At 37.7% G+C, this 27,218-nt stretch overlaps 1 protein-coding gene across 1 annotated transcript in view; it reads left to right on the top strand.

Annotated features, from left to right (window-relative positions):
- LOC584897 (sucrase-isomaltase, intestinal) overlaps positions 1-25,985 on the top strand; it is a 44,153-nt gene extending 18,168 nt beyond the window's left edge. Inside the window, exons 8-22 of the mRNA XM_030981559.1 lie at positions 5-124; positions 1,212-1,325; positions 1,801-1,885; positions 3,910-4,027; positions 5,410-5,546; positions 6,938-6,972; positions 7,493-7,609; positions 14,083-14,231; positions 16,256-16,340; positions 17,098-17,154; positions 19,124-19,272; positions 20,139-20,233; positions 21,345-21,394; positions 23,037-23,219; positions 23,995-25,985. Coding sequence (XP_030837419.1) covers positions 5-124; positions 1,212-1,325; positions 1,801-1,885; positions 3,910-4,027; positions 5,410-5,546; positions 6,938-6,972; positions 7,493-7,609; positions 14,083-14,231; positions 16,256-16,340; positions 17,098-17,154; positions 19,124-19,272; positions 20,139-20,233; positions 21,345-21,394; positions 23,037-23,219; positions 23,995-24,075 — 1,575 coding nt within the window. The 3' untranslated portion in view covers positions 24,076-25,985. The remainder of the gene's footprint in view (positions 1-4; positions 125-1,211; positions 1,326-1,800; positions 1,886-3,909; positions 4,028-5,409; positions 5,547-6,937; positions 6,973-7,492; positions 7,610-14,082; positions 14,232-16,255; positions 16,341-17,097; positions 17,155-19,123; positions 19,273-20,138; positions 20,234-21,344; positions 21,395-23,036; positions 23,220-23,994) is intronic.
- The last annotated feature ends 1,233 nt before the right edge of the window (positions 25,986-27,218 follow it).

The raw sequence follows: 27,218 nt of genomic DNA, 5'->3' as shown, positions 1-27,218 counted from the left end.
ACAGAACCCTGGAGTTTCTAGCCAGGTTCCTGAGCCACAGAACTTCTATCATTTCTACTACTACGGAAACAAATATGGATATTACATCAACGAGACAGATAAGAAAACGCAGGCTAAAGGCTTCGTAAGTTAACTTAAAAGCATGATTATCAGTATTACCAGTTTGTCACAAGTATAAAATGTGTTGGTTCCGTCTTAGATATCAAAAAGCATTTAGAGCAATTTTTGTTGACATGACAAGTTGTTTAGTGCAGTGCTTTGTTATGCCTCTTTGTAGCTAAGTGATTTCAAGACCCGTTCGAGGTCTGAGTCACTCCAGCAAAGCATAGAGAGTCAGTGCTAATGCGTATTGACCTCTAGCACTGCATACTTGCTGTGAGGCAGGTATTATTAGACCTATACACAAATATACACACAACACAATATTGCATAGACTGCACACAATCATGCCGATGCGGCTGTAAGCAAATAAGCAAAAGTAGACTTACAATTTTAATTTTTAAATTATTCTTTTTAACATCAGTAAGTTGAAAAAAATGTATTTGACTGCTATTTAGGTGTCATCAATTTTCACTAAAGTACCGATTTTGAGAGAAATCAGTTTTGTACAGTGGTGTTTGAAATGTTGAGAATCAAAAGCACAGCTTTTACTACACAGCCATGATACTGATGCTCCTATGTGTGATCTGAGTGAGGTCCGAGTGAGTCCCGAGTGAGGCGCGAGTGAGGTCCGAGTGAGGCCCGAGTGAGGCGCGAGTGAGGCCCGAGTGAGCCCCAAGTGAGGCCCGAGTGTGGCCCAAGTGAGGCCCGAGTGTGGCCCGAGTGAGGCGCGAGTGAGGCACGAGTGAGGTCTGAGTGAGGCCCGAGAGAGGTGCATAGATGTAGCTCCTCAGACCTGTCCTCCTGTGTTGTGTTAGGGGTTTTGTGTGTTACTTGTGATCTCACCAAACCAAACAACATGATTTAATAGAACTTCATTAGATGGCAACTTAATTGTTCTACATCCGGGTTTCTCTCTCTCTCTCTCTCTCTTTCTCTCTCACTATAATTGTATACTCCATATCAACAAATCACATATATTCGAGATATATTGGTGCTTCGAATACTATTGTTACAAAATTATAACATTTCCGAAAAGAAAAATCATTAGGCTCTTAAACGTTAACAAAATACTTAAATTATGAAATCAATTTTGTTTACCCACGTTTTAGCAATGGCCTGGTGAGGTGGCCTTTACGGATTTCACCAATCCCGATGCAAAGAATTGGTGGGCTGATTTCGCCGTGCAATTCTCACAAACACTTCCATTTGATGGTGTAGACATGGTAAGTTGCAATGAGTAGAAGTAGTAGTGATGGATATAGTTACTGTAGTAGTAGTAGTAGTAGTAGTAGTAGTAGTAGTAGTAGTATTAATAGTAGTAGTAGCAGTGTTAGTAGTATAACTATTATTATTAGTAGTAGTAGGAGTAGTAGCAGTAGTAGTAGAAGTAGTAAAAGTAGTAGTAGTATAGTATTAGAAGAAGTAGCCCAAGTAGTCGTATTAGTGTTATTAGTAGTAGCAGTGTTAGTAGTATAATCAATATTATCATTATTATTATTATCTCTCTCTCTCTCTCTCTCTCTCTCTCTCTCTCTCTCTTCTCTCTCTCTCTCTCTCTCTCTCTCTCTCTCTCTCTTCTCTCTCAATACTATTTGTTTCAATTTATTCATCCGTTCCCCCCTCCCCCCTCCTCCTCGGCGTCTCACTCTCTCACTGTCTCGCTCTATCCAATTCCTCCATTTTATTATGACAATTCAGACGATGAACGAGCCCGGTAATATGGTGAACGGATCAAAGATCGGATGCGGAAATAGAAAATGGAATTTTCCTCCATGGGTTCCAAGTAAGTGCATTCTGATTACACGATCACGAAGACTTTCGAGAAATCAACTCAAGGGCTCTTTCTATCCTTTTTATGATATGTAACCATGGTAATAATCGTACATAATAGATAGGCAGACACGGCTATTGAAATTGTTGATATTCCGAAAGTCTATCGTGTTTAACGAAGTCTTTATTTATTTCATTCTTTTATTTGGTATTGGTCCTTCATTAACGATAATGGAAACATACATCAGTGTCCTTCATTAACCTTTCTTATATTTGAATCACAGGTGGTGGGGTGAGTTAAAAAAACCCCGATGATGTTTAAGTTGATGATGATAATAATGGTGATGAGGAAGTTAAAATTGACGATGGTGACGGTATTGATGACGATGATGGTGGGGGTGATGGTGATGATGGTGATGATGGTGTAGGTGATGATGATGGTGATGATGGTGATGATGGTGGTGATGATGGTGGTGGAGGTGGTGGTGATGATAGTGATGATGATGATGATGATGATGATGATGGTGATGATGGTGATGATGATGATGATGATGATGATGGTGATGATGATGGTGGTGATGGTGATGATGATGGTGATGATGATGGTGATGATGGTGGTGATGATGATGATGATGATGATGATGGTGATGATGATGATGATGATGATGATGATGGTGATGATGATGATGATGATGATGATGGTGATGATGGTGATGATGATGATGGTGATGGTGATGATGGTGGTGATGATGATGATGATGATGATGGTGATGATGATGATGATGATGGTGATGATGATGGTGATGATGGTGATGATGATGATGGTGGTGATGATGATGATGATGGTGATGGTGATGGTGATGATGATGATGGTGATGGTGATGATGGTGGTGGTGATGATGATTTTTTTTTTCTCTTTACCTCTTCAGACGGACTTTATTGTTCCATTTCAAAATACATATATATTATTTACAAAACAAGTCAAATGAAACATATGAATTATATACAAGATCAACATAATTTCTTACAATTATCAATCTAGCATTTCTAATACTATATTAACTTCTTCATTATCGAAGTATCTTAAATTTACTTTGTATTTCAAATAACATTTTAATGATAAAATAAAATTCTTTAATAACCTCTTTGGATTGGTTGGTACTTCCCCAAAGTTCCGCTTTACATAGTCTTTGTATATAACCAGTTGAACGTAATTTATCAAAAAATTAAGTAAAGTAAATTTTCTGTTATCTATTTTATATCCAATCAATAACATTTTCATATCAATTTCAATTTCTATTTTAAAGATGAAATATATTATTCTTGAGATAATTTTCCAGAAAACTCGCAACGAAATATAAAATGTTCAATTGTTTCTTTTTCACGACAAATTTCACATTCGTTAGACTGTACGATTTTCCATATGGTGGTGATGATGATGATGATGATGATGGTGATGGTATTGATGACTATGATGGTGGTGGGGTGGTGGTGGTGATGATGGCAATGATGAAGTTGACGATGGTGATGGTATTGATGACGATGATGGTGGGCATGGTGGTGATGATGACGATGGTGAGGATGATAATAATGATTATTATTATTATAGTGATGATGATGATGATGATGATGGTGATGATGGTGATGATGGTGGTGGTGATGATAATGATGGTGGTGATGATGATGATGATGATGGTGATGATGGTGATGATGGTGGTGGTGATGATAATGATGGTGGTGATGATGGTGATGATGATGATGATGATGATGATGATGATGATGATGGTGATGGTGATGATGGTGGTGGTGATGATAATGATGGTGATGATGATGATCCTCATCATGATCATTATCATGGGAACTATCAACAAAATTACATTAGCAGAAGAATAAAAACAAAAAGAAACATATTACAATCTTATTTCTAAATATCTGTATCAACACGTATATGTACGTTATATAACATACATGTACCACTATCTCCATCGTTCCAACTCGTTAACTTTTTTCGTTGTTGTATTGTTTTGTTTTGTACAGCGCTTTACAGCCGCATGCTGTACTACAAAACAATATGTATGGACTATGAACAGCATCTCGGCGTACACTATAACCTACACAGTCTCAACGGCCACTTCGCTGCGGAGGCTGCACAATAGTAAGATTTGTCTCGTTGTTCTTTTGACTTTGTTCAATCGTATCACTGTTTTTGTATTCTAAAAATATATTTGCTCGCTTGAAATCAGATAACCAATCATGTAATAGCAGCTCGCATTGAGCGTTGGCTAATCTTCATGAAGTTTGGAGCTGGTAAGTTAATGAGAAACATACGCTCCATTGGCCGAATTGCATGGGGTTCAACCTTGTCAGTCCCCCCCCCCCCCCCCCCCCCCGTTGGCCCCAAACAAAAACCACGAGTAATCATGATGTACACTCCACTTACAGCGATGATGAGATGTTGGGCAAACGGTTTCCCTTATCGGAATATATGTATCATTATTCGGACAATCACGTTCAAATTCAGTTTCGGTTAACTAGCCATGAAATATGACGAAAAAGTTCAATACCGCCATTCTTACAATAAAGACGTCGGCATTTGATTGCATGGTATAGAACAGGAAACTGTGAATTTTTTAGTCATCATCTATCATGAAAGTATTGACATGGTTATATAGCATGCATGCAATACATGGTGTTTTTAGATTCGCACGAAGACAATAGGTCTATGCTAGGATCGACGTCCTTTTAAAGCACTGCCGTGAATGGAAGTACCACGTATCAGTCCACGCAAATCTAAAAGTCCCTAATAAAACTTAGAGCTCGGGAGAAAGACATGTTCGGACATCGCAGCTGTACTTTTACTAATATACACATAATGCATGTTTGCGAGTGCATTAGTGAATATGCACTGCACGCAGGTTTTAGTCACAGTAGGATAGTGAACGAGACTTGTTGAGTTTATTGTCCGTCTCATTGTGACTTAACCGAGTGCAGTGCATATCACTAATGCACAAGCATTAAAAGCATAAGCCCAGACATAAAAGATGTATTATTTGTTTTATAAGATGGGTCTACGATATGAGTATAAAGTCGAGAAATTGACAGTTGTTATCACAAAAATGCATACCCCGTATATATTAGTTTCAACTTGTTTTTGATAAAACATTGTTTTATTCTTTTACACATGAAGTCAATTCAAATGGATTGTAAAATTGTATATCGTATTCTTTTTTCATGTGATGTTAATTCCAATGAATTGTGAAATTGTGAACATGCATAAATAAATAAATGAATAAAATAAATTTAGAAAAATCAAACATAAATAAATAAATCAAATCAGATCAAATAATTATGTAAAATACGAGTAGATTTAACATGATAACTGAACTATAAATGCATATATTAGTATTGATTACACAAGCTAAATATATATCACGTGATGATTCGATAAAATATCAAATCTCACAGCCTTGGTAACCTTTTCCCTTCATCTTAATGATTAACTAATCCCTTAATCTGATTAACCATCTATTCTTACAGTCTTATGGAGCAGGTGAAACCAGATAAACGTAGTTTGGTATTATCTCGGTCTACGTTCCCTGGAACAGGCCGATACGCTGGCCACGCCCTCGGGAAGAACAAAGCAGGCTGGGATGAGATGTACAGGTCTCTCGTTGGTAAGTTTCATTCTTTTAGTTTTAATCTTCAAAGGGCTGGGCAGCTCATCACGAAGATCTACCTGTAGATTAACAGTTAAGTTTATACACTTAAAGAGAAGGGTAAAGGGGCCCTTATTTAAAAGAAAAAAACTGCACTTATCAGAAGGAAAAAAACTCTTATTAGAAACCATGTGTCAAAATAAAAGGAGCAATTATTAGAGGGGAAATGGAGCACTCAACAGAAATAAAAAGGGGCAATCGTCAAATTAAAAGGGACACCTACCATATTCAAAGAGAAGGTTGAGTTCTGGGAAGAGGTGAAAAATAATTTTCGAGCTTTATCATTGTTATTGTGAAAGTATGGAAAAACATCCAATAATAAATGTTCCCTGAAAAGCATGGCTCTTCAAATGCCTTAATATTCTAAATATGGCATGTAACAGCATAAAAATCGGGACGGATTTTTATGCCTTTACCAAGACTGGCCCAAGTTTTCTATCATTTTGATGATTCCAGAACCTTGCAGTACACACCAATACTTATATGCTGGATGATCAACCTTCTGTGATCGATTCCACAACGTTTCTTTCACAATGCAATCGCGTGACCAGAACTCAACTTTCTCTTTAAATAGTGGCAATAATCAGAGATGAATGGGGGTACTTATCAATGGCGAAAAGGGGCACTTATCAGAATGAAAAAAGGCACTTATTAGATAGCAAAAAGGCAATTATTAGATAGCAAAAAGGCACTTATTAGATAGCAAAAAGGCACTTATTAGATAGCAAAAGGGGCGCTTACGACAAACGAAATGGTGTTCTTGTAAAGGAAAAAGGGGCACCTACCAGTTTTAAATAAGGCAATTTTCAGGGGTGATGGGACACCTATCAGAGGTGAAATGGGGTGCTTATCTGAAGTTTTAAAAAGGCGGCAATGTGCCCCACTTTTTCAAGTACCCCCAAAAGTGCCCCCTCCCTCTCCTCCTGGAGCGCCGCCTTACAGGCATTAACAATGATACATGGGAATTAGAATTTGTGCTTGTGTTGCTTATAGAATTCATGATCGGATCAGTATGTGCCATTCCACATGTCTCTGTAATCGCGGTTAAAGCTCTTTCTAATTCATATTCCCATAATTTTATGCCCTGTCCGTTTTAATACAATTAGGTGTACCAGTTTTACCATATAATTCTTAACAACCTAGGTTTTATAAAAAGCGATACAAAAAATATCTACGTCTGGTTACCATGGTTAAATAAATAATAGCGCTATCTTGAGCTGAACGAATTCTGCTTCTTCCGATTACACTCCCACAACTCGGCATTCTGAAAAAGAAATGTTTAATTATTGAGCCTATGTATACATTTTTTGCAACATTGCATTTAAATTTTCACTGTCTCTTTTTTCCAGCTGTGATGGATTTCAACCTGTTTGGCATTCCTTACGTAAGTTAAAATCTTTTAAAACAGATCTGAATATGATTGTATTGGTTTCATTGTTCAGAAAAATCGTGGTGTACTGAGTTAATTATTTGGAGATGATTAGGTTTCTATTGGGGCTTTAATGAGTTAGAAGTTCTATGCAAGTCGGGGAATGTTAAGAGTTATAAACATTCTTTTAAAGTAATCAATAACGAATAGATTGTGGCATTCTTTGTTTTCTGTTTAGTATATCCTGGAATAAATGAATAACATAGAACAATGAAGATATTTGACTCCTTTCACAGAAATTCCCGCAGTGAAAATAAGTATTGCCAGTTCGACGAGTTTGTTATTCCGATTCTAATATTTCGTTTCATCATGTTTATCATGAGTTCGTCTATTATACAGGATAAGATATAGGTATACTTAACAGCATTATTTCCACACACATCAGCGCCTGTGAACAGGCCAATGTATCATGACAATAGGATACTATTTTGGTTTTTCTTTTGTCAATTTTTTTCCATCTGAATCATAATTGAAGGTTGGTCCTAACACATGTGGTTACTACGACGACTCATCCATGGAATTATGCATCAGATGGACGCAGATGGCAGCATTCTTCCCTATCTTCCGCACGTACAAAGGTCGCGGAACAGATGTAAGTTAATAAACGTAGAAAACCAAAACCAACAGTGCAAGATCCAAGAACCCCAACTAAATTTCACTATCTCCACTCCCCTTTCAAATCTCCACCCCCTGTTCTTCTTCTTCTTCTTCTTCTCACTCTCTCTCTCTCTCTCTCTCTCTCTCTCTTTCTCTCTCTCTCAGTTTAATGTTGTTATTATAATTATCATTATTATTATCTTTAATATTTTTCCTTATCTGTCTGTCTGTCTACCTCCCTCTCTCTCTCTCAGTTTAATGTTGATATTATTATTATCTTTAATAACAAAAACTTTTAAAAAAATCTTCTTATCTGTCTGTAAATATAATATTACTATTTTAACTTGTAAATTTTGTATATGTCTGTCGGGGATCCCACTTGAAATAAGCTCTCGAGCTTTCGTGGGTTATCCTGTTCAAGCTGACTTAATTTTGATCTGTTATTATTGTATATTGTTGTATGTTGGAAGCTTGGCGAAAAAAAATCAATCAATCACTAACCCCCCCCCCCCCCTATATATATATATATATATATATATATATATATATATATATATACTTAGATTTGATTGATTAGATTGATTTGATTTAGTCTGCCTTATCCAATATATATATATATATATATATATATATATATATATATATATATAGATAGATAAATAGATATAATTATATAGATAGGTATATAGGTAGATAGATAGATAGATATAATTATATAGATACTGTAGGTATATAGGTAGATAGATAGATAGATATAATTATATAGATAGGTATATAGGTAGATAGATAGATAGATAGATATAATTATATAGATAGGTATATAGGTAGATAGATAAATAGATATAATGATATAGATAGGTATATAGGTAGATAGATAAATAGATATAATTATATAGATAGGTATATAGTTAGGTAGATAGGTATATAGGTAGGTAGATAGATAGCCTATCTGTTTTTGTTACTCTGCGTTCTCCTCCAGTAGTCCGGCAGCCAAATCCAGATTATTGGCCTAACCTTGTTTTATGGTCTATAGTTTTTTTTTCAATGGATTTTGATTGCTTAGACCTTCTTTTTTAAGAATCCGATTGCTGACACTCTGTCAGCCTTGAGCAATTTAAGATATATGACGTCATACAAAATGGCCGCCAAAGTACATGATTTTCCTTTAAAAATGAATAATAAATATATAATAAGGATTTTTTCTTCAATTTTTGGCAGCCAAATGTCTGTATCTCTCTAGGACCATCCCTAAAAATATGTTTCGTGGTGTTGCATGGCCAGAGATGACCAGCTTATTTGCATATTTTGAAATAACGCCCTCTATAAACATATTAATTTGAATAAAATATGTGTGCCAGCCAAATGCCAATTTCTTAAATCTATGTCACGTTGAAATCATATTAAATGCTTTTTGGGGGAAACAATTGCAGTTGTGCTGCATTAATCTTTCATCGTGTTTGGTACAAATTTAGATAGGGTAGGTGTGGGGAATGGAAGACCCTTAAGCACATTTGCATAATTTACATATCCATACAGACATTTTTGTATTCTCTTTAGTATTTTTTCTCTTTATTTGGTAACGAAATTGTGGTGATGATGTAACTGATTAATAAGATAACAATGATTAATGACATCATCACCAAAGGTCTCTCATTACCTACATGTGTAGGTAATACGGGACAGTTACAAATCAAGACATTTTAAATACAATTTGAATGAAAATGGGATTGTTATAGTTAGTTCAAAATTTTTTTGAATGATATACATGCAGCCAATGAACATACTGTAATTTTGAAACGATTTTAAAACAATTGGGCCCAAAATATTTCTGTAGTTTTTCGTTTACCGTAATAAAGGTGCTCTCAAATATGTTAAAATACTTTTAGAATAATGTTCTGGCAATATGACTTTTACATTTATCAAACTCACAGCATAGAAACAACTTCTTAAAATTAAATGCATTCAAATTAGAATGGTGAAACGGACAACCAAATATGTTTCATGATAGTGCCTTTCAACATGAAATGAACAACTGGGGAGAAGTAGGCCCCCATCTTGGACCTGGTGTCCCCCATTACCTACACACATTTCTGATCAGACACCATTCATAATGTGAATTGCAACACCCATTCACAACACACAGTGGCCATAAACTTTCTGTGATGGTTGGCACATTTCATAAACTTCCTTTTAAAACTATTTTTTTAAGGGCCACCCCTAAATATCTGCATACACCACAACATTCAGTGAAAATTGTGTTTTTATATCAGAGCAAAATTTTACGATAAAAATTGCTTATCTTGGTCAATTTTGCCAATTTTCTCGTAGAGAGAACGCACTGTAGTCTTCGAAATGAATTGGATATATGCAGTAGTGTTGTTGAAGGCCACATATGTCGCTATATTAATATTGGATCCAACACGGACAGACAGTGATGGGTTCAAGCTTGGTGGTCTCCAATTCCCTACACCTACCCTACATATGTCAAGAAAAAAATGGCTATGAAAGAATTTATTTTTCAACAAATCGGTGAGAAGTGGTTTTACGGCACACATTATTATTCAATTAATAGGCTTTATTTAGACCAGCATTGCTCCAACGTCGGTGAATGTGGATAAAGCAGTTGACATCTTTACTAGACAGATGCATGATTTTCAAAAGAAATTACCTGGTGGATTCTATGTCACAATTTCCAAGAATGTTCAAACCGTGGCAGCCATGAAGAAGTCAATGTTGGGGTACGAAAGTCTATGAAAAGTTGATCTACTCCAGAGTAATAGGACTGCAGACAAGTTCAAGAGAGGTCAATGTCAAGGACATTTTGTCATAAGAGCTTTCACCAGTCCCAACAGCACTTTTTGATGATTCTGGAAACGAGCACTCCCATGTCAAAGACGGACTTATAGAATTTGACAAAAGTTGAGATGTCAGCCAGGCATGAGACACTGGAACAACCTTGTACAGTCATTGATGGTTGTGCTCTGCTGTGGATGAAATCTGATGATGTTTGCTTGGTGTTTGACAGATCCGAAAGTATTTGGAGGTCATAACGGGTCGAGAGTCTTCCAACTGAGTCCCGCGTCACTGCTGCCCTCCAAGAAACTATCTCTTACTGTTCGTCGTCGTCGTCGTTGTCATATAGATCATGGCTCACCTTGTGACCCGTTTGATGAGACCTTTTGATCGGCATCTGTCTCCTGTAATCCGATAGAGTGTCTTTAGTATTTAGAGCGTGGCTGGTGATTTCCCTAAGGTCGTCAGTCCATCTGAGCTTGAGTCTTCCTTTGTTACGTGTTTCTTCAAAGGTACCTTGAATGATAATTTTTCAAGGTTGTCTCCTGATCTTCTGCTAACGTGACCAAACTATTGTAGCTTGTACTTGTCAATCCTGGTAGCAAGTGGCGGTTGATCTCCGATGATGGACATTAATTGTGTACATTGGTGTTGTAATCTCTTCATGATATCTCAAGTAGCTTCCTCCAACACCACATTTCAAAGGCAGATTGCCGAGCTTCCACCCTCCTTGACAATCATTGACCCAAGAACATTATATAAACTTGTCCACTTGATCAACTTCTTCTCCATCAACCACCATGCTCTGTTGCATGTAGTTAATTTCCACCAATCATATGATCTTGGTCTTTTTCACATTGAGGTAGGGTCCAAATTATTCACTTGCATCCTTCACTCTTTTTTAAGGAGTTCTAGTAGTTCTTCTGATGTTCTTGTTATAAGTGTTGTCAGTGGCATACTGAGCAAAAACACTTAGAGGGGCAGAAAAACAATCTGCATCACCACCACTCATACATGTTACATGCAGGCCCCGCGGAACTTTTTTTTTAAAGCGGGGTGGGGGGGGGGGGGTTGAAGTATTTACGATCAGGAAGAGAGGAGCGCAAATTGGCGTGGTGTTCAAGGGGCACAGCCCCCGGAAGCTCAATAATGAACATGAACATATTTTGATACCTCATTTCACCTCGGGTCACTTTCTTTCTTTCTTTCTAGTTCTCTTTAACATACTTTATACAAAAAGTGAGGGGGCTCGAGTCCCCTGAGCCCCGCTGTTCTGCGGACCCTGACATGTAGGCTTTTAAATAAGCATATTTTTTGCTTGACTGTGGATTTACTAAAAAGTGAGAAAAAACCCAGGAAAATCATGTCATTTCAGCAACATTTGTAAATCACTGGTATCGAATATATAAAAAAACAGTTTGAATTTTGTTTGGGGGTTCAACTGTCCCCAACCCCCCCCCCCCCCATACCCTTCCCCATTAATACGCCAGAGAGTGTTGTATTGTCGGCGTATCTTAGGTTGGTGATCGTTCGTCCACCAACAGAAACTTGACCATAAAATGCCTTTCTCATGATGAATTCAGCATAGATGTTGAAAATGTATGGTGATAGGTTGCAGCCTTGACGGACAACTTGACCAATAGTGAACCTTTCGGTGTCGCCATTCTCTGCTCTTACTGTTGCTTCTTGGTATTGGTAGAGCGACTGGATGAGTTGAATTATATGTGCTGGAAAGCCCATCTAGCTCATAATCTTCCATAGGCGTTTATGTTGTACCCAGTCAAAAGCTTTGGAAAGATCAATAAAGCTAGGGAGAGAAGTTGATGAAACGTGTCTCTAGTGTTGCTAACTTCACTATCTTTTCATGACAACAAACTACAGTTGATCGACATCATAATTATATGCGCGAGTCTGCAGGATGATTGGGTGCTCAGAAATAGGCAAAAGCACAAGCAGGCCTTTACCGTCAAGATGAGGTTCTTGTTGAAGTGATTCCAGGCAGTGATGTCATGCCAAGGAATTAAAGGTCTGTCCACAACATAGTTATGATGAAGCAGGCAACATCAAAGAACAGCAAGCGATTGGAATTGATGCTAATGAGAAGATGTATGTTAGGGTATCGTGGATGACACAGACGTCTACGTACTACTTTTGCATCATTATCTACATGACGGACTTATAAAACGCTAATTACCATGGAGCTAGATGCCCCTTCACAAATCGAACTGTTATTGATGTTCCTGCCAATGTAGACAAGTTAGGAGATATCATTCCATCGATGTTGGCAGGACATGCGTTGACGGGATGCGACACTCTTGGGGCATACTTTGGCATTGGATAGGGTACAATGCTGAAAGTGATGAAGCAGAAGATTCGACTCCCTTAGGACTGAGTTGGCAATGTTGATGCAGCATGGTCATATGTCATCACTCAACCTACTCAATTCTTTGCTTCATGTTATGGACAGTCAACAACGTAACTGAATGTCAGAGGCTCGTATCAACGTGTGGCTATCAAGGGTCCGAAGACTAGGAGCTCCAAATACCCCAAACCTTGCCTCACTACCTCAAACTACTGAAGCGTTTGTAGAAAATGTTAAGAGAACTCATTTGCAAACATGCGTGTGGAAGCACGCATTACAGTCACGACCTTACTTTGCAGAATTAAGTGTTAAATGACACCCTCTTCCACATGGAATATTTTAGGGTTCCCAACACTTTAGAGAGCTTTTAAACAAATTTCAAGATTTTGAAGCAAACTTATAAACGGATATAGTCCTGTATCGTAGTGGTAGTTCGTAATTTGTAGGTTAATTTAAAAGAATCTAGTACCTTAGAATACAAATCTAGTTTCTTAACGCTGTCACTGAAAATGGGCATTTATCACCATATGCCACCTCATATCTATGGGACAGAGAGCATACAATTCAACCGTGTTTTGTTCGAGTATCAAATTACAAAATAAAAATAAATGTGCAGCACAATCTTTACTCACTGTATTCAGTGCATCTGACTCATGACATATGATAATCTTATGTTAGAAATTGGTATTTGGCCATTATTTTGACCTATGCAAGTTAATGTGTCTATAGAGGGCGCCATTCCGAATTATGCAAATTTGCATATCTTTTGTGATCATACAGCATTGCAATTTTTATTTAGTGATGATTCTAGAAAAAAATCAAGAAATTTGACTGCCATTTAATGTAGTAAAATGCTGTTAAAACTTTTTATATCATTAATTTTGGTTAAAAAGGGGATTTTGGCGGCCATTTTGTATGACGTCACATATCTCAAGTTGCTCAATGCTGACAGAGTGTCAGCAATCGAATTCTTCAAATTGATGGTCTAAGGAACTATAATCCGAAGAAAAAAAAACTATAGACCCTAAAACAAGGTATATCGAGATGGCTGCCGGACTACAGCTCCCTATTAGTATTACGCTGGCCTTCGCCTTCTGTTTGGCCATCACTGGGGAAGAAATATATAACGAAAGGAATATTCAGCTGTTGTAACATGGATAATAATTTTGAGCACAATACAATTTTCCGTTTCGCCTATAAGTGGACTCACTATACGACACTATTGGAAGAACACATCCACCATATATGACCACCCTCTTAATCCCTCTTAATCCCTCTTAATCCTGTTCATCTCATCTGTGTATGGTGATTAGGCGGCTGATCCAGCCTCTTTGGGTAGTGAGTTCATTGAAAGCACTCGGGAGGCAATCAAGTATCGTTACTGGCTCCTACCTTACATCTATACTCTCTTCTATCACGCCAGACTGGATGGGTGGACAGTGGTTAGACCAGTCCTCAATGAGTAAGTATTGTATACACCCCTGATGTCAAATCTCATATTTAGGCACGTTGTAGGAGATGATGATGACGATGGGATCGGGATAAAGAATAATGATTACGATGGGATCGTGATAAAGAATGATGATGGCGAGGGGGGGGGGGGGGTCGTGATGATTACGATGGGAACGTGATAAAGAATCATGATGGCGAGGGGGTCGTGATGATGACGATGGGATCGTGATAAAGAATGATGATGGCGAGGGGGTCGTAATGATAACGATGGGATCGTGATAAAGAATCATGATGGCGAGGGGGTCGTGATGATAACGATGGGTCGGGATAAAGAATCATGATGGTGAGGGGGGTCGTGATGATGATGGCGAGGGGGGTCGTGATGATGACGATGGGATCGTGATAAAGAATGATCATTACGATGGGATCGGGATAAAGAATCATGATGGCGAGGGGGTCGTGATGATGACGATGGGATCGTGATAAAGAATGATGATGGCGAGGGGGTCGTAATGATAACGATGGGATCGTGATAAAGAATCATGATGGCGAGGGGGGTCGTGATGATGACGATGGGATAGTGATAAAGAATGATGATGGCGAGGGGGTCGTAATGATAACGATGGGAACGTGATAAAGAATCATGATGGCGAGGGGGTCGTGATGATGACGATGGGATCGTGATAAAGAATGATGATGGCGAGGGGGTCGTAATGATAACGATGGGATCGTGATAAAGAATGATGATGGCGAGGGGGTCGTGATGATAACGATGGGTCGGGATAAAGAATCATGATGGTGAGGGGGGTCGTGATGATGACGATGGGATCGTGATAAAGAATGATCATTACGATGGGATCGGGATAAAGAATAATGATGGCGAGGGGGGTCGTGATGATGACGATGGGATCGTGATAAAGAATCATGATGGCGAGGGGGGTCGTGATGATGACGATGATTTTGATGATGATTTTGACGACCATGGTGATGATCATGATGATGATGGTGGTGATGATGGTGAGGATGATGATGGTGGTGATGATGATGATGATGATGAGGGTGATGATGATGATGATGATGATGGTGATGATGATGGTGATGATGATGATGATGGTAATGATGCTGATGATGATGATGATGGTGATGATTATGATGATGGTAATGATGATGATGATGGTGGTGGTGATTATGATGATGATGGTGATGATGGTGATGATTATGATGATGATGGTGATGATGATGATGATGATGATTACGATTATGATCATGAAGAAGATTAAGACGATAACTAAGTATGTATTAAGTATATATACGTATTGTATATAAAAAGCATAAGCGATAGCAAGGATGATGATGATGATGATGATGATGATGATGATGATGATGATGATGTGATGATGATGATGATGATAATGACGATAATGAAGATATTGAAGATAACGACTTGGAAGATATTGACGACAAGAATAATTATCACCGTCATCATCATCCTTGCGATGATTAATACTGACTTTTATATAACATATAGAAATGTTCCGTTATTGATAAAAAATAAATAAATCTTATGGCTCACAAACTATATTCTCCTAAAAACTAGGGGCAATTACAAATTAATAGAATTGTATTCATCGACATTGCTAAAATAAAAGAACATCTGTATGTAACATATTTATAACATTTCCTTATGATTCAATAATGCCAAAGCCTGGGATTTAATTTTGGAACGCCTGTCCAACATACATGAGCGCTCCACAAAAACCCACTGTTATTACTATCATTATTATCACTCTGAAGGATCACTCTTAATGATTATTTTGGGGGTCATAAATGGTGTATAGAACGGGGCCAACCTGTACTATTACTCTTCTTTTTCTTGGCTCCAAATACCAAATGTATAGTTATTGTCATGCTGAAATATATTGTTGCTTGAAAATTTGTTTGCTTGTTCGTTTATTGTTTTGTTTTGTACGAAATAGTTGAAGTGAAATGAAATGAAATGATAGGAAACTCTTCTCTTGTTTTGTTCCTTGTTAGATTCCCAGGGTATGAGAATGCTTGGGATGTAGACTGGGAGTTCTTCCTCGGCCCTGCCCTGCTGGTTGCTCCTGTCCTTCATCAGGTAAGTAATCGAAGAGCGGGAGTATGGTAATAATAAAAATTAATAACAATAATAATAACAATAATAAAATTAATTAAAATGATAATAATAATTATAATAATAATGGTTATATAGTAGTACTATAATAGTAATAGCTATGTAGTTGTATTATGTATTAGTAGTAGTAGTGGGAGGGGGGGGGGGGGGGGGGTAGTGAGCACACAATTTTTTTCTTTTTCTTATTTGCCCCCGGAAATTTGAAAATCGTGCCGGCCGATATTTTGCTCAGTGGGGGGGGGGGGGGGGGGGGGGGGGGTAGTGAGCAAAAAAGAAAAAGGTAAATTTCTGGTCACGAATTCTTTTTTTTTAACTTTTTTTTTTGGCCCGTCTTTTTTTTTGGGCAAGGAGGGGGGGGTAGTAGTAGTAGTGGGGTTGTTTGCCTTGATGCTGGTACCGCCCAAATGATTAGTCGGTGCAGCAGCACTGTATTGCTTCGATAATGTTTGTGTCTTGACGGTCGTCAGACAGTCGTTTAGAAGACTCGTCGGTGCACATTTTAAACATGCATGAGTCCTATCGATCTTCGATGGTGTTTACATTTGTGAACGTGTGTTTTGTACGAGTTAATATTGTGTAACAAAATCAGATACAACTGACAACTGTAGTAGATCGCATCCTATTGTACGTTATGCATGAAATTTTTAAATTAATAAATGATTTTACATATTCGAGATTTAACAAATGAATTAAAAAGTATTTTCTTGATTATGATTTTCAGGGAGAAACATCTGTGAATATCTACATACCCGACGACAGGTTCTACGACTTTTACTCAGTGAGTACAATTCAACAGGCGCGTGGGGGGGGGGGGGGGGGGGGGGTCGACGGTGGGGCGGTCACCCCCCCCCCCCCCCCCCCCCCCAAAAAAAAAAAAAAGAGAGAGAGAAAGAGAAGAAGAAAAAGTAAGGAGGACGTAAGAAGAAAAAGGGAAAAGGAGTCGTGAACGGTACAACGAATCGTCTTCTTTGTCTAATAATTCAATGAAACGTGAAAGGGGGAAACTGAGTTCAAATTAAGGGTTAAGAGTCGGGAAAGGTACAAAGAATCGTCTTCTTTGTCTAATAATACGCCAAAGCTTCCGCGCTTCGCGCAGGAGGAGGGACGGGGAGGGGGGGGGCCTGAATTCAGACAAGGATTAAGAGTCGAGAAAGGTACAACGAATCGTCTTCTTTTTCTAATAATTTAATGAAACGTCAAAGCTTCGCGCAAGAGGGGGGGGGGGGGGGACAGAATTCAGACAAGGATTAAGAAGTCGAGAAAGGTACTTTGAGTCGTCTTCTTTCTCTAATAATTTAATAAAACTTCAAAGTTTTGCGCGGGAGGGGAGGAAACTGAATTCAGATAAGGATTAAGAGTCAAGAACGGTACATCGAATCGGCTTCTTTCTCTAATAAATTAATGAAACGTCAAAGCTTACGCGCTTCGCGCTGGAGGGGGACTGAATACAGATAAGGATTAAGAGTCGAGAAAGGTACAACCAATCGTCTTCTTTGTCTAATAATTCAATGAAACGTGAAAGGGGGAAACTGAGTTCAAATTAAGGGTTAAGAGTCGGGAAAGGTACAAAGAATCGTCTTCTTTGTCTAATAATACGCCAAAGCTTCCGCGCTTCGCGCAGGAGGAGGGACGGGGAGGGGGGGGGCCTGAATTCAGACAAGGATTAAGAGTCGAGAAAGGTACAACGAATCGTCTTCTTTTTCTAATAATTTAATGAAACGTCAAAGCTTCGCGCAAGAGGGGGGGGGGGGACAGAATTCAGACAAGGATTAAGAAGTCGAGAAAGGTACTTTGAGTCGTCTTCTTTCTCTAATAATTTAATAAAACTTCAAAGTTTTGCGCGGGAGGGGAGGAAACTGAATTCAGATAAGGATTAAGAGTCAAGAACGGTACATCGAATCGGCTTCTTTCTCTAATAAATTAATGAAACGTCAAAGCTTACGCGCTTCGCGCGGGAGGGGGACTGAATACAGATAAGGATTAAGAGTCGAGAAAGGTACAACCAATCGTCTTCTTTGTCTAATAATACGTCAAAGCTTCTGCGCTATGCGCAAGAGGGGCGGACTGCTTTTAGACAAGGATTACGAGTCGAGAAAGGTACAACGCATCGTTTTCTTTCAGAGCTTCCGCGCTCCCAGCACCCACCCCCCTAGGGAGCGCGATTCGCGCACTCTTTAAGTGATTCCCCCGCTTCTTGTGCTCTCTACCGCCCCCTAAAATAAAATCCTGGCTACGCGCTTGACTCAATACAATCCTGGCTGATATTATAGCCATACTGTTCTAGAAGCACTGCGGCAAAATCCACTCTAGCGGCATCTCAGGTCAGGTATAGCAGTATGATCCCGTAACTCGCTGCACTGTAGTCTAGTTCTGGACCCTATATTGAATTTTGTTATTCGCCGACTATAAGCGTTAAGCCGAGTGGTGGCGCGATACTTAGTGACTGCGGTTCTAGGGGATATCGCAGTCACTAAGGATCGCGCCATCACTCGGCTTAACGGTTATAGTCGGCGAATAACAAAAATCAATATAGGGTCCAGAACTAGACTAGCTGCACTGCGAAATGGGAATAAAGTATTGGGTTACACGCTGTTTTTTTTTAATTGAACAATGGCTGGTCCAAGATTTCCTTTTGTCATTATTAATATAATATTTCATCCTTGCTATTATAATGATCATTTCTATCATCATTATTATTATCATTATAAGTATTATTATAATCATTATTCTTATTATTATTTGTCTAGGGTGTTATGGTTTCCAATGCGGTGAAAGACAGCAACACGACAGTAACCGCTGTTCCCCTGGACAAGATCGTTCTGATCCAGCGGGGAGGGACCATCATACCGCTACAGAAGAATGATAACCATGATGTAGCAAACTCAACCCAGTTTAGGTAAGGTTCAGGCAGTGCTAGGCCGAATAAAACAATAATATCTCTGCTCTCGTCCCCTGAATGTAACATCTGAGAACATCTATAGACGATTGGGTCAACACAAATCATTAATGTAGTGCAACTCACCTTGTTTTGATATGCAAATTGTACAGAAGGAATATCAAATATCAAATAACATGGAACCCCTCCCTCTGTTGTTTAAAAAAAGGACGAAAACTTAACTAGGAATCAAGTGACATGGCCTTCTGATTTCATGTGGATACTTTTGTTCAGTTTGTTTTCTTCACCCTAGATGAGTTATTATTTAGATGGAGGGACCAGAGAAACATTCTTCATTCCATTTGTCTAAATGTTCTACATAAGATATTCTCTCTCCCTCTCTCTCTCTCTCTCTCTCTATCTCCCTCTCTCTCTCTCTCTCTCTCTCTCTCTCTCTCTCTCCTTTTCTCCCCCTCTCCTTCTCTCTCTCTCCCCTCTCCTTCTCTCCTTCTCCCCTCTCTCTCTCCGTCTCTCTCTCTCCTCTCTCTCTACCTCTCCCTCTCTTTATCTCTGCTCTCTCTCTCTCTCTCTCTCTCCTTTTCTCCCTCTTCTTCTCTCTATCTCTCCTTCTCTCCCTCTCTCTCTCTACCACTTTCTCTCCATCCCTCCCTCCCTCTATCCCTCTATCCCTCTCCCGCTATCTCTCCCTCTATCCCTCTCTCCCTTTCTCTCCTCTCTCTCTCTCTCTCTCTCTCTCCTTCTCTCTCTCCCATTCTCTCTCAGCGGGAAGGAGGTTGATTGGTGCACTCTAAGTTGATTTCTCGATGTGCTTGCAATCGTCTTATAATCGTGATGTTTTTGTTTTTTTGTTTTTTTTGGTCTACCAGTCGTCTAGACCCGTTGACGCTGGTGATTGCAATCCCTGAAGAAGTGAGCCTACAGGCATATGGAGACCTTTTCTGGGACGATGGTGAAACTTTGAGTAAGAATAATACTTTCATATTTCACCTGTCCAGAGCAAGAACGGCGTTAAAGGTACTATGTCCCATTTGCAGGCCAAAACAAAATGAAAAGGTTAAATTCCAACAAAATTTGAAAGATAATACTAATTTAGAACTTCCATAAAAAAGGGGGGCTTCAACGTTTCTTTAAGTGGGAAAATAAGGACTATTAGTTGTCAAATCGACTTAAGAGCTATAGAGCCAGTAAGTAATAGTCTGATTTTTAGACCATTGTACCGAATGGTCGTACGTTTTATGCTGCACAAAGATTCAATCAGTTTAATTTTGGCCATTACACGAAGTGGGTTATTGATTTAGCAAATGCTCATGTATCCTTTACAGCTCATTGAATGTATGTTATTACCAAAGAAGAAACAAGCCAGTCAGTCACTCAATAGTGTCTGACAGTGAAGTCTAGCAAGTGAACGGGTTTCCTTGCATAATTTGAATATTAGGTCACTGCTAACGTTTACATTTCACAGATAGGACATATATGACATATTTTTAATTCCTGCAACGTTCTACAGGATTTAATGTTGGCTGCAAAAGGGACATAGTATCGTTTAGTATGTGACATCTGTCTCAATGAGCAAATCAAACAAATACTTTTCATGGTATTGCTGGAATATGGATGAATAACTTTTTACAAGCAACAACAAAATGAACCACATTTAACAAATATAATTGCTAAAAGTCATTGCACTTCAGCCCGTAGGCTGAGTTGTGCAATATTTTACAATAGTCAAGTGTAATACACATAACATAATGCACAATGCCATAATATTCGTTATGGAAAAAAAAACATCCTACTAAGAATTATAACAATTACACTGGGTTTATCATTGTTTGTAATTGCACCATAGTGTGGGTTGTGTAAGCGGTTCAGACAGTGCAGATACAATGATGGTCAATGTGGGATGGAGAGGAAGTAAAAACAAATACAAATAACTCGGGAGGAACAGAAAATAGAAATATATATGATATAGATAGAAAAGGGTGAAAGAAGAAATAGAATATAATTAGTCATGCATACAGTAAACATGACTTGGAATATTATTTGTAATTGTGTTTTCTTCATGTCCAAACACACAGATTCGTACGAGAGGAACCTAGATTTGTACTTGGAATTCTACGCTAACCAGGTACAATTTGTAGTTGTTGTTTTATTATTATTAATAAGTTCTGTCTTCACATTCAGTCGGAAAATTACCTGTAACAATAAGCTTTCGGTTGTCATGACGAAAGCATCTACAGACCTAAGTCGTAGCTGGCGCTGTTGCAGAATAGCATCTAGCGTCCCTTCATAGAGGGACACTAATGGCATCTAGTGTCCCAATGGCATCTTACATTGTTCATGTGTCGGTGTATAATTCGAACATAACGCAATGCTAATCACTCCTATCTTTGAATTGAATACCAGTCCATTGAACACAATGTTTATCTCCGAAGTAAACTGATGTTTTGCAGCCTGCCCTAATAAGACAAATGCTCACAAAGAAAAACAACTGTTGTAGTTGGTTTATAGTGAGATATGTACAGTTTGATGCCACTATTTTACATAATTGTATAGTTTTGTTTCTCTCTCTTTCAACCATGATTTATGTGTTCACGTATACTTGGTATTATTGCCTCTCATTAAGTTCAGAATACAAAATTGTATTTCAGGTATTTCTGATCACCATTAATGGTGTTTCTAATTCTAAATTACAGATATTGCAGTTTTACACCTCATAATGTTTACATCCATACTTAAAGGAAACCAAAATCTTCATACTAAGTTACGTTTATTGTAAAGTTTAAAAGATTTGAATAAAATCAGTGAAAATTTGAACAAAATCGGGCAAGGAATAAGAAAGTTAGAGCATTTTTAAATGACTAGTCACTAGAGGGCGGTATTCAAATTGATGACATCATCTGTGAACAACTCTCCATGCCTTTTGTACATAAAATTTCACAATTTTTTGTTTTCTTCGTATTTATTTGTGTTCTTGATCCGACTTCATAATATGTGAAGTAGAATATCATTTTGCATTCTATATCTTGCTTTCAGAGGAGTACATTATCTCAATCACAAGAAAGAAGGAAAACATGAAATTTGATGTACAAAAGGCATGGAGAGTTGTCCACAGATGATGTCATCAAATTGAATACCGCCCTCTAGTGACTAGTCATTTCAAAACGCTCTTACTTCCTTAGTCCTTGCCCGATTTTGTTCAAAAAATTCACTGATATTTTTCAAATATCTTAAACTTTACAATAAAAGTAACTTAGTATGAAGGTTTTGGTTTCCTTTAACTTCCTCTGAAAGGTATACAAGGTTGAGTTCTGGTAACAGTCAAAATAAGTGGTGAGCTTTATAAGGACAAATAATTATGATAAACATGTTCCTTCAAAAGAATTGCTCTTTATGACAAGAAATAACTGGATAGTTTGGACAATACCTTTATGCCGCATGACGTTTTAACCCATATACGGAAAGGTGCTAGCAGTGCATGTCATTTCACACAAGAGTTAGTCAATCGTTCCAAAATCTGACTGTATACATTAATAGCCAACCTAAAGCCTTGGTCATAAATGCCATTACGAATTGCTACGAACGCCGTACGAACGATTTTCAGACAATGGAAATTCGGGAAGACAATGGAAAAACAGTGAGAATCGTACGAAATTATCGTTCGTACGAACCTTTGTTACCGTAGCATTACCTAATCGTTTCCAGTAGGTTTATTTCAAAATCTAATCAAGCACGTGACTCAACCTTTCTTGAATGGTCATGCTTTACAGGATCGTATCGACATCCTATCACAACGTACCGGTATGATCGAGAACGATCCCTCGCTCATTGACGATCTACCGGTGATCGAAGCTATTACGATGTACGGCATGTCCAATGATCCTGGCTCATCAGTATCGGTCAATAACGGAGCTATAGATCAATCACAATTCATTTACGACAGTTTGACCCAGGTAAGTTATTTTCATGTTTTAAGTAATTATTTTCCTCTTTAAAAAGAAAATATTTAAAGAAATGTGAATCATCATTTTAATTTTAGCATAAGGGCTTTATTTATGTAGTTCCCCATTTCATTTCTAAAATTTTTCGTGAATAATGTTGTATCTTTTGTATCAATGTATTTTTTAATCGAGAATGAAATAAATGCGAATTCAATTACATATTTTCACTCATAGCCTGCCACTACTATTGATAATGCTTGTTTATGTAACTATCTTCATGGAGTTTCAAGTCAAAAACCCGACTCCGGCCTTTTTCCTTCCTCTTTAAAAAGAATTATAATTCAAAGATAGGCAACATTTTACAGTAAGTAATATCTTCACCATTATCCTTTAGACCTTCCCCCTCTCATCTTTTCTCCCGTCATTATTTTCTACTCTTTCCTTATCATTCTCTTTCGTATTCGCCTATTCTATTTCCCTCTCTCTCTCTCTCTCTCTCTCTCTCTCTCATTGTGTATCTTATTCTCTATGTGTGCCTTTTTCATAACCACATACGTATCTAAATAACATTTCTGTTTGTCTGTCTATCTGTCTGTCTACCTCGCTCTCTTGCTCTCGTCTCTCTCTCTCTCTCTCTCTCTCTCTCTCTCTCTCTCTCTCTCTCTCATTGACGTCCCCAAATTTCTCTCCATTTCTCTCTTTATTGCCCCCTCACCCAATCCCCATCAAAAACACATTCCTTACATCATCTCTGAATTTCTATCGTGCTGTTGCCTTCCTACTGCAGGTATTCAATATAACCGGTTTAGCATTGGACATCATCTCTGATCACGTGATTGAACTTGGCGCCACTGCAAACCCACTCTAATCAATTCTATCAACATCACCTTGATCCGCACGTGCCATCGCCTGAGCCTTTTTGATGTTCTTTCCATCTTAAATCAGCAAATACTTCAATGATACTTTTGGGGTTTTTCCCCCATTTATTTCACCACAAAGCCATACGCATTAGTTTTTTTCACTGATTTATTTTGGTATTTAGACCATCATTCTTTTGTTTGGGAGAGACTTTTATTGCAATGTTTAAATGGCGTTAGTGCATAATTCCCATTGACACCACCACTGATGCATATAAGAGTTATATTCAATGTGAATTATATTCAAATAAATAAATAAATAAAATGTCATTATTGACCAAATCCTACTACCTGATGTGTTCATAGTAGGATATCGCTTCGAGTAGTATATACATGCAGTTTTGTTTTTAAGAAAATAAAAGCAATTGACTAGTTACGCAGCTTAATATTTTTATCAATTTTGATATACATTTGTGTTTCGTTTGCTTTTCTTGCTTTTCACCGCTGTAACATAGTAAATGCAATTGTAACTGGCTTTAAATAATTTAATAATTTGTAAAAAGAAAAAAAAGAAGATCATGCAGGCAAAGATATTTGGAGGATAAGATACCACTAATGATGTGTTCTAGATCTTGTTTTATTCTTACGTTTTGTGGAAATTCGTGCCTAATAGAAGTGCAATTGATTCGTAGTTAAATTATTTGTGATTTCTTCATTTGTTTGCTTTGATGATGATGATAGAATGATAATGAAAAGAAACATAACAATAGTAACAATAACAAAAGTAGCAATGACGACAAAAACAGCAACAATAATAATGATAATAATGATAATGATAATAATAACGATGTTGATAATAATAGTAATAACGCGATATTCTTTAACGTTTGTGCTGCATGTATTGCATACGACTGATTTCTTGCTGTTATATTCTATTATCGAATCTATGGATGTTTTGAAGATGACATATCTTGTTTAAGTAAGGTTCTACGGCAAACTTTGCGTGTTCAAAGTAGTACACTTGAAATAGCATTAGTAGATTGTGAACCGTTTAATAATACGAATGTAAAACTGAGATTACTACTGTGGATTCACAATCAACAGCGCCATCTAGCGACACCAGTGCTTCGTCAGGTCCACGTGATGCATCATGGGGAAAAGTCGTTACCTCTAGATCTGGCTTTGTTATACTTGATGTAATTTTCCTCCTTTTTATCATTTCATTTATTTTCATTTCTGAACATAAAATGAAACAATATAACGACACAAGTGCTTCGTCAGTTCCACGTGATGCATCATGGGGGAAAGTCGATACCCCTGGATCTGGCTTCCTTTTGTATCATTTCATTTAATTTTCATTTCTGAACATAAAATGAAACAATATAAAATGTTGACAAGTGCAGGATACGGTTGATAATCATGTAGCCCGACGAGATAAGGGGATTTAATCGGAATGTTTGGTTCGGGAAGGTTTAAAGAGCTTATAGGGGGAATAATTTTGACCCTACTCACGACGTTTTCGTAAATTTTTGCCACTCTTTGGCCCAAACTAACCATTACGATCACTTTGGGACAGGCGTTATTTCTCCAATCGTTTATATGAGGCAAGAAGATTTGATTGGCATATTTTGGTTAAAATGTGCACCGCACAGGTTGAATGATGTACTCCCTCGAGATGAAAATTGGCCTGTCATGGATTGCCGGTGTGGGCGCTGTTCATTGTGAATCCACCTTTTTATCATAGATCAAACGGCAACCTAGCTCAGTTTGAAATTCAATTTTCTATCTTTCTAACTTTGTACATATTTCTTTTATATATTTAGTGCAAGTAGTTTATAGTCAAAATAAATTTACTGCAAATTATTGAATAATTTGTATTTGAAATAAACTGATTAAGTGCTTGAAATCAATGAAAATGTAATAATTAAATGAGTCGGAATCGTATTCTCAAGTGGTTCAATTATTTTAGTCTGTCAACTTCAGTTATCTTCTTATCCACTTTTCCTGACATTTGCTCCCTCCTATATACACACCTTACTACGTGTATATATACATTTTGTAATTGAGGGGAAAATAGGTTTATGAAGGAAAAATAAACAGAATAAACAACCTCATATTTTATGTAAATAAACAAACATAAAACGAACTTCAAAGTAGAAAATAATTTAACATAATTTATGTGGCTCAAGAGGCTCTCAAGGAGAAAAATACATTTGTCAAAAATGTATATATAATTATAAACACTAGGCAGGAAAGAAAGTGGACACCCTTCACTGTTCAAAATGTTCATCAATAAAATACAATACAATATATTTCGAATTCAAAGAAAGTTAGTATCAACATCGATTGAGATAGAATTTTGAATTTTCACGCTTGGATGGACTCATCCAGAAAAAGAGCGTGAGCAAGAGACAGAGAAAAAGAGTGAGAGTGCACATATATATTTATACCGAGCAAGGTAAAAACCAAAAAGATACCTTGTTGCAAAGAAAATTTGTATACGATTTCACATCCGTTTGATAGGTTTATATTCTTACAGACTTGACATTTCTTCTTCATCACCTTCTTTCTTCGTTTAATTCTTCTTCTTCTTTCTTCCTTTCTTTTCCTTTCTTCATAAATCTATAACGGTTATCAATTATTATATATTTATACTTTTAAATAATCATGTTCTATGGTTGGTATTTAGAGACAATCCTCTTTTGGGTCCATTGTATCTCTCATACTATAGTCCCTCTTAAGTCTTATTAGCACAGTACTACTCGGCAGGTCATTGTCCTTTCTCTGGCATGGTATAGTAGTGGTGAAATACTGCTTGCTAGTCAGTCAGAGAAGACTCGATTCATGTGCGAGAGAAATAACAGTCTTGCATGGAATCAATACGTGAGGGATGCCTTCTCCGCTCAATTAAATATATTAAATACAAGGAGCCCGTACCAAGGATAGACATGATAGATGGAAATGCTTGCTAACAGATTATGAGAGAACTGTGTCTGAATCGTGGTTAGAGTATTGTGAATATCGATGAATGGGGAGAGAAAGCTGTCGTGAATATCATCATAGCGACTTTGTATGAAAATGAAATGCATTGACTCTTCGTGCCCAATTTGGCGTCAATCTCGCTCCTACTTTGTATAGTTCTTTTCAACCCCCC

This window comes from Strongylocentrotus purpuratus, unplaced genomic scaffold, assembly GCF_000002235.5.
Source record: "Strongylocentrotus purpuratus isolate Spur 01 unplaced genomic scaffold, Spur_5.0 spur5_scaffold_12, whole genome shotgun sequence".
Taxonomy (NCBI): domain Eukaryota; kingdom Metazoa; phylum Echinodermata; class Echinoidea; order Camarodonta; family Strongylocentrotidae; genus Strongylocentrotus; species Strongylocentrotus purpuratus.
This window is presented reverse-complemented; position numbering and strand designations above follow the sequence as displayed.